The sequence below is a fragment of the Hyaena hyaena genome, unplaced genomic scaffold (assembly GCF_003009895.1).
Source record: "Hyaena hyaena isolate Hyena2069 unplaced genomic scaffold, ASM300989v1 scaffold_82, whole genome shotgun sequence".
In the NCBI taxonomy this organism is placed as follows: Eukaryota; Metazoa; Chordata; class Mammalia; order Carnivora; family Hyaenidae; genus Hyaena; species Hyaena hyaena.
Genome location: NW_024080713.1, coordinates 3565108 through 3576664, shown reverse-complemented (window position 1 = coordinate 3576664; position 11557 = coordinate 3565108). Strand labels below are relative to the sequence as shown.

General features: G+C 42.2%; 1 protein-coding gene across 1 annotated transcript; it reads left to right on the top strand.

The window, feature by feature from the left end:
* The first annotated feature begins 2302 nt into the window (after positions 1-2302).
* Positions 2303-8162, top strand: PRSS37 (serine protease 37). Its single transcript, XM_039234038.1, has 6 exons — positions 2303-2369; positions 2709-2823; positions 4968-5109; positions 6376-6629; positions 7209-7345; positions 7922-8162. Exons 2-6 carry the CDS (start codon positions 2790-2792, stop codon positions 8060-8062), a joined length of 708 nt encoding a protein of 235 aa, XP_039089969.1. The 5' UTR covers positions 2303-2369; positions 2709-2789; the 3' UTR covers positions 8063-8162.
* The last annotated feature ends 3395 nt before the right edge of the window (positions 8163-11557 follow it).

Sequence of the window (11557 nt, the reverse complement as noted above, 5' to 3'; positions counted from 1 at the left end):
CTGTCCTTTCTGGGCCACTCTGACGAAGCAGAGCTGAGTCCTACCCTTCTGTGTGACATCGAACCCCTCCCCTCTATGCAGGTGATGCCCAGCCTGCCCCTCCTGAGAACTGCTTCACTTGCACAGGTCTTGTCTCACAGCCACAGATACCATTTGAATAAAAGTTCCCAACCAATACCAAAACAAGTAGTTCCTGTCACATCTCTAAATCTGTTCTTATTACACTGCCCTCCTGGATGCAGTGCACACTCGCTCTCTTTCTCTCATTCTCTCCTTTCTCTGTAGCTGCCTTTTTCAAATTGACTTTTGGTGGCAGAACATAACAAGAATATTACCAAACAGAAAGTCAGTCAGATGACAGAATGAAACAATAGGATTTGCGTCTCTATAAATCTGGTGGTTTGTGGAATGAGGCTACAGATAGAGATGTCTCCATGTGTACACAGAATCTGTAATAATACCAATAAAGAACTTAATAGCAAAAAATAACAAACATACGAGGAAATGTTGAATATCACACACACACACACCCATCCATCCCTCCATAGAATTCTAAAATTATTTTTCCAAAGAGAAGCTTGAGGAACACTGTCCATATTAGGTATCAGTATCCTAAAACATAAAAGGAAAAAGTAAGTGGGATTAGGAAACCGCAGGAAACAGTCAAAGGCTAAAGTTAAAAAGGTATTAGTATTGAAACAAGAAAACCCACACTTGAAGTAGTTTGGCAGGCCTGGAGGAAAATGTGTGGGGCCGTGGGTGGCAGAGAGAAGCTGAGGGGAGAGTGCTAAAGAGGACAGAATGGGATGCGGATAAAGAGGCCCCTAGAGAGTGCTAGGCAAGAGTTTTTAAAAGGAGACTGGCATGATCTCATCCGCATTTCAGGAGGAAAGAAACAATTCTGAGTACAAAAGAGAACACCAGGCTGAGCAACACTAGATGGGCATATACAGTAGTTCAAGTGCAATGAGATTACGGCCTGGATTAGGATGACAGCAGTGAGGATGGAAAGACAAGGATGGATTTAAGAGACATCTGGAAGTAGGGTGGTTTGAGGTTGAGTGGTGAGAAGGAGAGAGGAATCAAATCAGTGGAAGGCAGAGTTATCTCCTAAAATAAGAAAAACAGGCAAAGAATGCATTTGAAAGCCTGGAGGAATGAAGGGTTAAATTTTGACATGCTAAATCTCAAGAACTCAGAGAGCTAAAACAGATGTGCAAAAAAAATTTTTTTTAAGTTTCCCAGGAGGCAGTTGTATCTGTGGGACAGGTGGTCTGGGCTGGAGATACTAATCTGAGACTCATGGACAGGTAGTTGTCCCCAGTACCAGCCTCCTCCAGAAAATCTGTTCTCTTTGGAAAGGCCTCAAACTCCCTTCCTGGTCCATAAACGTTGTAAAAAAACCTCTAGAACAAACAACTTCACCGTAAAGAATATCTCTTTCTCAACTTGTCACCTGTGTTAACCACTCCTACTCTCACCAACAGAAAAACCTTCCATAGCTCCATCCTGTCTTTGAACTTCAAGCATATTTCATAAAGAAGCCCTATTCCCCAGGGAACTTGTGGGAGATAATGGACTTTTCCAAGGTCCAGGAAGGCTAGCTGATTAGCTGAAGCCCGGAGGACATGGTTGAAAAGCTGTGTGTACCCAATAAGGAGACTGGGATTCTACTTCTAGTCTTTCTAATCATGTGCAATTTTGAGAAAATTACTTAAGTTCTATTTCGATTCTGCTACCTCCAGATCAAGAATAAAGCCCTGTCTCCTCTTTGCACAGTTCTTGTGCCACTGGAGTAAGATTATGGGTTTAACAAACTCTGAAGGATTAGAGTGGTACAAAGTATAATAATTTTAGGAATCTCTGACTGACCTGATACAAAATCCCAGGGATAATATCCAAAAAGAAGTAAAGAACCTAGCTCAGTGCCTCAGATTCAGTAAGTGTTCAGTAAGTGTTGCTATTCGTGAAACTGTTCTTGTTAGAGTGTCTCCGAATTAGCTGAGGATGACCCTAGCCATTTATTATTGCCTGAGAAATATTTTCATTGGGTAAAAAGCACCAACAGGTCCTGCCTTGTGAACTGTCACCAATACACAGCAAATCCTAAATTTAATATAATCCAGAGTGTAAACCATTCTCCAACTGTCAAAAAAAAAAAACTGTTTTATGAGTGCTTTTCATTTCCACATTTCCTCAGCTCAAAGCTGGTGATCAGGACCACCAGACCTAGTGGTGATGATGACTGAGTGATGAAATAGTGGTCAGGGAAAGGTGAAGCCAGTGTAATAAAGATGGGAGGGGCTAAGAGAAAGTATTTGTTTAGGGGGTTCAGAGCAAACCTGGGGACACTGTCTACCTGAGCTAAGGTGAAGCATCTTGTCCCTCACAGCCCTGGCCTCAGAAACTCCATGAGGAAGATAAGTCCCAAGCCAGAGCCCCCTTTCCCATAGACAGCTGACTTGGGCAGATGGACTTTCAGGGATAGCAGGGAGAGGGAATATGGATCTGGAAGTCTAAGAAAGAGGCTTCTTTTTCCTTCCTTGAAAGACCCAAGAGAGGCACAGTCTTCTATCCCTCATCCTCCCTGGAGCAGAAGGAACTTCATCTACCTGGAGCCTTCTCCCCCTCCCTCTGTTTATGCCCAGAGATGCTTTCCAATCCCATTTTGTGTCCTCACGCCTAACCCTATCTATTGATTCTACCAGGTGTTCCTGAGGAGAACACTGTCCTGAGAGTTCTATACTCTGCTGATCTTCTGCATCTCGCGGGGAAAGATCTGGACTGCTATGCAATTTATCTTCTATATGGGTGTCCTTGCTGGTATGTATCCACGACCTTCTACTCTGTCCTATAAGGCACAGGTTAATGTAGGCTGGAGGAAGGCAGGCTGGAGAGTGTAGAGGGTACAAAAGAAGGGTCTAAGAAAAACGGTCAAGGACAGAAGTAGGTATCTTCCCTCCCAGACCACACCCAAAGGCTCTCAGGAAGCTGAGCTCTAAGCTATGGAATGAGTGATGGTGCTCACTTGCCTTGGAGAATGCTCAACAGTGAGCATTCCCTCCTGGTGATTCCAAAATGTGGACCTCATCACCCACTAGGCAAGGCCCAGTGTGGTCACAGGGATAAAAAACACATTTTGAAGCCTGATAGCCCCCCATTCCAAAAACTTCTAGACTCAGTAAGCAGGCAGTGAATAAGGTAGAAACTAAAGATCAAATGCAAGGGCCCTACCTCCTGCACTCCCTGATTTCCATGAGTCCTTCTGATGGCAGAATGTGCTGGTGAGGCATCTCCCACTACCTCCTGACTGCCTATGTTGCATCACTATTAGCCATGTGAGTATGGACTATCCATGCTTCAGTTTCTTACATCAAAATGGGAATATTACTACCTACACTATAGAGATGTTTTGAAAGTGTTGAATAAATCCATGTAAAGCACTTAGGACAAGAGCTCAATGCCTCAGTGCCTTCTGTCCTTTTTCCCTTGGGATTTCTTTTTTTTTTTTTAATAGTTTATTGTCAACTTGGTTTCCATATAACACCCAGTGCTCATCCCCACAAGTGCCCTCCCCCNNTCCCCCGTCCCCCCACCCCATCTGCCCTCAGTTTTTTCTCGGCATTCAAGAGTCTCTCATGGTTTGCCTCCCTCCCTCTCCCCCACTATTTTTCCCCTTCTTCTCCCCCATGGTCCTCCTTTAAGTTCCCTTGGGATTTCTAACTGTGTGATCATAAAAGGGTGTAGGGAGGTAGAGGCCAAGGCTTGGGAAGGATAAATGGATCAACCGAGACAAGAAAAGTACTTTATTTCTGATAGCAGCCTTCCTCCCTTCCTTAGGTGTTTTTCTTTAATTATTCATTTTAAAAATATTATATGTTAATATTAAAAACTTAGAAATATTAAAAAGTAGGAAAAAATAAACATTGTTCATACTCTCACCTCACAGTCAATACATGCTAACACTTCAGTTTATTCTCAGGCTTTATTTATTTATTTTTCATTCAAACGGTTTATCTTTTGGTTTCTTTGCTTGTTTTTAGACAACTGGATTGCTAGATTATATAAATTTCATTGTTGTTTTTAACTTAAAGAAAAGTTATCAATATTTCCTTTGCTGTTTCATATTCTTTTTAAATATAATTTTAATATTTCCATATGTTGATGTACTTTTTTATTTCAATGCCCTACATTACTCTATTGGACACTTATATTCCCATTGCTTAGCTATCATAAATAGTGCTGAAATGAGCACACATTCATAATATTTGTCTATATCTGATTATTTTAGAATGGTTTCTTAGGGTTGGAATTATTAAGTCACAGGTGATGAACTACTTACACTTTTGATGCCTATTTCTAAATTGCTTTTCAAAAAGACAGAATCAATTCACATTGCTACATGTAGTGAAAGAGTCTCTTTTCATTGTACTTTCTTAGATTCAATATTATCAACATTAAACCAAAAATTATTATTATAAGTATCAGATAAAATGTTATATCATTTTAATTTACATTTTATTAGAAAAAGAGGGTCAAACATTTTTACATTTCCTGGCCAATCAATTATTTCTTTAAAATTATCTATATTATGGGGTGCCGGGATGGCTCAGTCAGTTAAGTGTCTGACTTTGGCTCAGGTCACGATCTCACAGCTCATGAGTTCAAGCCCCATGGTGGGCTCTGGGTTAACAGCTCAAAGCCTGGAGCCTGCTTCAGATTCTGTATCTCCCTCTCTCTCCCTCCCTGCTCGTACTCTGGTTCTTTCTGTCTCTCAAAAATAAATAAACATTAAAATAATGATAAATAGATAAACAGACAAATAAATAAATAAATAAATAAATAAATAAATAAAACTATCCATATTCTTTTTCAAGTAGGAAACTTTTAACTGTCTTCTTTGTCCTAAGACATGTCTTCTATATTAAGAATATTTTATATATTAAGAATACTGATTATTTTCTCAGGGACAGTTTTCTCTGCTCACTCATCTGTGCAGACAGAAGACCATGCTCCGTATCTGGTATACCTCAAGTCTCACTTCAACCCCTGTGTGGGTGTCCTCATCAAAAACAACTGGGTGCTGGCTCCAGCTCACTGCTACTTACCGTGAGTGTTGGGAACCCTCACTCCCACCCCCTGTAAAAGGCTGACTCATTCTACATGAGTGGTTCTCAAAGGGAGGCAGCTTTTCCTTCCAGGGTACCTTTAGCAAAGTCGGAAGATATTTTCAGTTGTCACAGCGGACTGAGGGGGTGCTGTGCTACTGGCATCTATCTAGCGAATAGGACTCACGGCAAGGATGCTACTAAACATCCTACAATGTGCACCCCCACAACAATTACCCAGCCCTGCTGGGGAGGAAACCTGTTCCATACACTGTGCCTCCTCAGTCTCCCCAGTTTTTTTCAAGTTTTTTACTGACAAGATAAAATGGGTTTTATCAATTAAGGGACTGGCAAGTAACTGAGGGTACACGCAAACTGGACAAATTGAGGAGAATCTTAAAAATGAGTAACGACAAAGGTATGAACAAGTTATAGGGAAAGCACAAAGAATAGTTCATAATCTAATACTAATCCTGGGGGCATTAGTATTAGATTATGTATTAGTATTAGAAGGATACAGTTACTACCCCTAGACCTAGAGGGGCAAGAGGAGAGAATGGTTAGAAGGAGGGGAGCAGGGAGGATAGGGGGGAGAGAGAGAGGAAGAGAGGAAGCGCTGTGTGCAGGGATTGCCTGGTAGAAGCTGGAGCAGCCCTGCAGGAAGGGAGCTGGGAGGGTACATACTCCAACCGCACTCTCCTCTACCTACTTCCTGGTGCTTGCTCTCAACCCAAGCCCAACCAGAGAGCAGAGGACAGGAGAACTCACTGGCTTAATCCATATATATCACCTTCCAAAGGTAGATAGCAGGATGAAATAGGGTTGCAAATGGGTCTAATGAAACAAATGGATCTCCACCACTCAGGTCATCCCATTCTCTTACCTTGAACAGAATGGAAATTCCCAGTTTGAGAGGCCAGGGCTGTAGTGGAGGGAAAATATTATTTCTATGCCATGCATGATTTTTCCTCTCTACTACATTAAGGGTGCTACATGAAAACACAGCGGTTAAGTCTCCACCACCTACTATGTGACTGGGGGACTACTGCTATGTGGCTCCATTACTTCATCTGTAAAATGGATTAAAGATAGAATACACTTCATAGTTTTATTGTGAGTAGTAAGTGAGGTAATCCAGAATCCAGATAGAGCAATTGGCATAGTACCTGACACATTATAGCATTTAATATCTTTGATGATGATGACGATGATGATGACGATGATGGTGATGGTGACAATGATTACCTCCAACCTCTTCTCCCTCCAGAAACCTGAAAGTGATGCTGGGAAATTTCAGGGTCCGAGTGAGAGATGGCACAGAGCAGACAATTAACCCCATTCAGATTATCCGCTACTGGAACTACAGCCATAGCGCCCCCCAGGATGACCTCATGCTCATTAAGCTGGCTAAGCCTGCCAACCTCAACAACAAAGTCCAGCCACTCCCCCTAGCCACCAGCAACGTCCGGCCAGGCACTGTCTGTCTGCTCTCAGGTTTGGACTGGAGCCAAGACAACAATGGTGAGTGTACCTTCCAGAGTAAATCAGGGCCATCAGTTACCCATGTCCACATAGCCAAGAAGAGAGAAGAGGAGAATGGACAGAGACTGTGAGGGATCCATCCCAAAGAGAGAGACCCATCCTGAAGTCCAAAGCTCCTCCCTTCCCAGGGATGACACAGCACTACCTCTTCCAGGCTCCAGCAGCTGGAAGCACCAGGCCATCTGACTGCACACAGGCCACATCACTCCTCACTGCCAGGGGCATGATTCACACTGGAGAGGCTGTGCTCCCCCCTGTATACAGGCTCATTTTGCACACAGGGGATACCTCTGAGGACTTGAGTCAGGTCACCCCCATATTTCTCCAAGACCAGACACAATGAAGAGAAAACCGCTTCTTAAAGGGACATGCAGGCTATTTTTCAATCCTCTGGATTAACTCTCATAACCATACACAGGTCCTTCCCTTTTCTCAGCCCTTTTTCTTCAGACATACACACAAAACACCAGTTGAAACAGAGGGCGGTAAGGGGGGCGGGGGGGGCAACTAAATAACAATTGTGAGCAATAAGCCTTCTTTTATCCTGTCTTCCCTCAGGAAGACACCCTGATTTAAGGCAGAACCTGGAGGCCCCTGTGATGTCTGATAAGGAGTGCCAGAAAACAGAGCAAGGGAAGAGCCACAGGAACTCCTTATGCGTGAAATTTGTAAAAGTGTTCAGCCGAATTTTTGGGGTAATCTTTTCTCTCTCTTCAGCTTTCATTTGTTTGCATGTGTCCACTTAACTAAGCATGACATTGATTAGAAAATTAGAAAGCCCTCATCCTCACAATTCTTTGAGAATTTGATAAGGCTGCAGCAAAGCCCACATTGTTTCTTCAGTAAAGGCCCTCCTTAAACATGTCTTTATCGATTAAAGGGCGTCAGGCAGTACCTGTAGCTAATAACAAACACTTTGTTAGATTTACTCTTCTCATAGCTGCAAATAAAAACAGGCATTGCTTTAAAAAAAATTCAAACTTTTCACAAGGGAAACTGGCTTCACCAGTCCAAATAAATGGGGTTTGACTCATTTTACATGTGAGTTCTAGAGACGTTTTTCTCTGACTTTCTCAAGATGAAAAAAAGCTAGTTACAGTGAAGCTAGATAAATGACTCCAGCTTCCTGTCTTCCAATTTGGTGCTGTTTTCATGACCTATCATGCTATCTCTGGGCAGGGCTCATCCAAGTTGGGGGCTAGAGGGCTCCCGTGAGAAGACCTGATCATTTCTCTCTCTCTGTCTCCCTCTCTCTGCATGCTCTCTGGTAGGAGGTGGCCGTTGCTACTGTCATCTGCAAAAACAAGCTCCAGGGGATTGAGGTCGGACACTTCATGGGAGGGGATGTCGGAATCTACACCAATGTTCACAAATATACCTCCTGGATTGAGCGTGTCACTAAAGATAAATGACACCCTACTACTCTCTCTGCATCCCACTGGCTCTAGTCATTGACTATATAAGCTACTACTTTCTCCAAACTCAAAATAAAAATCTCCAAACAGAAATGAATTACACAAGTATCCTATGTTTTCTTGGTTGTGTCTCTGCCCATATCCCATAATGATGTGAAGAACCAAGGACAAAACATGACATAAACGCTCATCACACAGTACTAGGATTACGCTCATTATCTCATTTAATGCTTGCACTAAATCTCTGAGGTTATCTTTCATCTTCATTGACCTATAGTATTGTACCACGTGAGACTAAAAGAGAGTACTTAACATTATTGAAAGCTGGCAGACATCAGAGCCTGGAATGGAACCTCCAAATGTCATATCCTCAATCCAATGCTCTCAGCCTCAAAATTATAGAGGAGTCTGTGGCATCACAACAGATTTTGGCTTCTATTTTCCTGCTACTTCTCTTATCATTCAAAGAGCTTGAAGCTTTTACTTGTGGCTAAGACCCTGGGTACTGGAATAATCTCCCCTAAGAGTGGCCACGCTCCCTCTCTCTGCTGCACTGACTGCAGCACGCCACAGGGAGAGAGTTAGTAGATACGTAAGAAGTAACAAAGAGAATGTCAGGACAGGGTCAACAGCATAAATCAAGTCCAACAGGAAGCCTGGCAGCTCCAGAACAAGGTGAAGAAGTCATCTAGATCCAAGAAGAGTATAATCTCAGGGCAGTGGAAGATTCCAGAGGCAGATATGGCTGAGAGGAGGTGAAGGAGGGGCAGAAATTGGGCTTAGTCACAGACCATGAGATTAACAAGGTCAAGAAAGCAGATACCAGTCCTCTGGTTGAGGACTTGGTAAAGTGACAACTGAGCACTCCAGGGGAACTGGAAAAGGTTGAGGAATTCTGGATATCCAAGAGATTGGGGAATACAGGACAAGGATGGGTAAAGTAATCATCCAGCAGATGTAGATTGAGGAAACAACCACACACTATCCTTGGATAGTATTTCCTATTCCGTACGTTTAAAATACAATCTATACATTAAAGACTTTTGTGTTAGGCAGAACAATGGCTCCCCCAAAACACCCACACCCTAATCCCCAGAACCCATAAATATGTTTTTTATATGAAAAAGTCAGTTTTGTAGCTGTGATTATGTTTATGGACCTGAGGATGGGGAGATTATCCTGGATTATGTGGGTGGGGCCAATGCAGTTACAAGGGTTACTAAAAATAGAAGACAAAGACAATATTTGGGCAGAGAGATGTGACAACAGAAAAGGTAGCAGAGATTCAAAGCATGAGAAGAACCTGACCTGCCGTTGCAGGTTTTGAAAATGGAAGAAGGATGTTGCCAGGCAAGAAATGGAAACAGCCTCTAGAAACTGAGAGTGAACTTCTGCTTCCAGGTAGCAAAGAAATGGTAACTTCAGTGCTACAATTGCAAGGAACTGAATTCTAACAACCAAAATGGGCAAGGAAATGGATTCTTCCCAACAAGAAACATGACCTTGACAACACTTTGATTTTAGCCTATTAACACTGGTCCAACTTCTGACCTATAGCACTGTAACATAAGAAATTTGTGTTGATTTCAGGTGTTCATGATAATTTATTATAGGAGCCATAGAAAACTAATACCACTTTCAAAACATAGTCCCTGAAAGAACTGCTTTCTGGGGTGCCTGCATGGCTCAGCTGATTAAGCGTCCAACTCTTGATTTCAGGTCAGGTCATGATCTCCTCATTCATGAGATTAAGCCCCACATTGGGCTCTGTGGTGACAGTATGGAACCTGCTTAGGATTCTCTCTCTCCCTCTCTCTCTGTCCTTCCTTGGGTGTGCTTTCTCTCTTTCTCTCTCTCTCAAATAAATAAATAAACATTTAAAAAAAGAAAATAAAAGAACTGCTTTCTATATTGGGATGTAAAAACCTTCAATGGTTCCCAATTGCCCTGAAAATAAACTCTAAAGCCATCAGAATGGCACCCAAAGCTCCCTGAGATCTCCCACCCATCCTACCTGACTCCCAAAATATCTCTAAATACATCTGACACTTGACTCTGTGAAACGCAAATATGAGTAAAAGAAATATCAGAAGAAAATGTAAAAAACAAAACAAAAAAAAAGCCCAATGCTCTCTGTCTTTTAAATTGGCAACCTGGTCAAGACCCAGACTTAACAAAGTTAGATCCATTTAAAAAAAATTCCTCCAGCTGAAGTCAAGTCTTCAAGTGTTGAAGGCAAGGCAACAATATCCCAGGCAAAATATTTGCTCTTCACCCACTGCCTATGACTTACACAAAAACAAATCATATTGATCAGTATTCAATTAACCCCTCAGTGTAGGTTTTTTCTAACAAATTTCCAACTCCATTAATTAGAGTGAGTTGCCCAGGCACAGTGACCAGTAGCATGGGTGTGGGGACTGAACTATCAAGACTATGAACCATCAAGACTTCTCTGGGTGCCAAGCTGCACTTCACAGATCCCTTTCCCTCTACTCCTCCCATCACTCCTGACTACTACATCTGAGGTTGTACTGTGTTCTTCCCTTGAGGGAAGTGCCAGCTGGTTTTCAATAATGTTTTTTCACTGATCTCAACCCGCTATGTCCCCCAAAGGGTTTTAGATTGCATTCTGCCTTGGACAAAGGCAAGTTACTCCAAAATAAGAATACAGTTTTAGGGATGCCTGGGTGGCTCAGTTTGTTAAACATCTGACTTTGACTCAGGTCATGATCTCACGGTCTGTGGGTTTGAGCACCGTGTCAGGCTCTGTGCTGACAGCTCAGAGCCTGGAGCCTGCCTCAGATTCTGTCTCTCCCTCCCTCTCTGCCCCTCCCCTGGCTTGCGCTCTCTCTCTCACTCTCACTCTCTCAAAACTAAATAAACATTAAAAATTAAAAAAAAAAAAGAATACAGTTTTAAACAGGGGCCTTTCAGGGTCACCCAATTCTCATTTCTTTCTTATATCTCTACTTCTCATTATGGAGATTTTCAGGGCCATACCCTCACCTGGAACCTGAAAACATACACTAGAACCTGGGAGTGTCATAACAAAATCTGCTTTGTTCATTTGCATGAACTTAATAAAAATAATGGAGGAAGATAAGCCATTATAGTGTGGACATCTACTATACATCAGGCACTGTGTTAGACATTTTGATATGCATTCATTGCCTGTAACTCTTCAAAGTCATATTCCCCCACTTACTTGAGGTTTCTGGAAAAAAGACAGCTAGTAACTTTTCCAAGACTGTATAGTTAATAAACAGCAGACCAAAGATACAAATCTTGATCAACTGACTCCAAAGCCTGTGCCATTTCCTTTATGTTTTCCCGTAACGACATTTCTAAATACACAGATGTTTCCTATATACTTACACTTACTTCTTTCCCCACATAAGACAAAAAGCTCCTATTGAGATAACATAAGTTTTATGGATTCTCCCATGATCACTGATTTTAGCTCCTAGTGAAAGATTCTTTGAGGACTAT

What these genes read in the sequence shown, in the direction of transcription:
- PRSS37 (XM_039234038.1), top strand. Translation starts at nt 2,790, where the DNA reads ATGCAATTTATCTTCTATATGGGTGTCCTTGCTG. An exon ending in CTATATGGGTGTCCTTGCTG is followed by an intron (nt 2,824 to 4,967) that starts GTATGTATCCAC and finishes TTATTTTCTCAG; the next exon opens with GGACAGTTTTCTCTGCTCAC. An exon ending in CTGGAGCCAAGACAACAATG is followed by an intron (nt 6,630 to 7,208) that starts GTGAGTGTACCT and finishes GTCTTCCCTCAG; the next exon opens with GAAGACACCCTGATTTAAGG.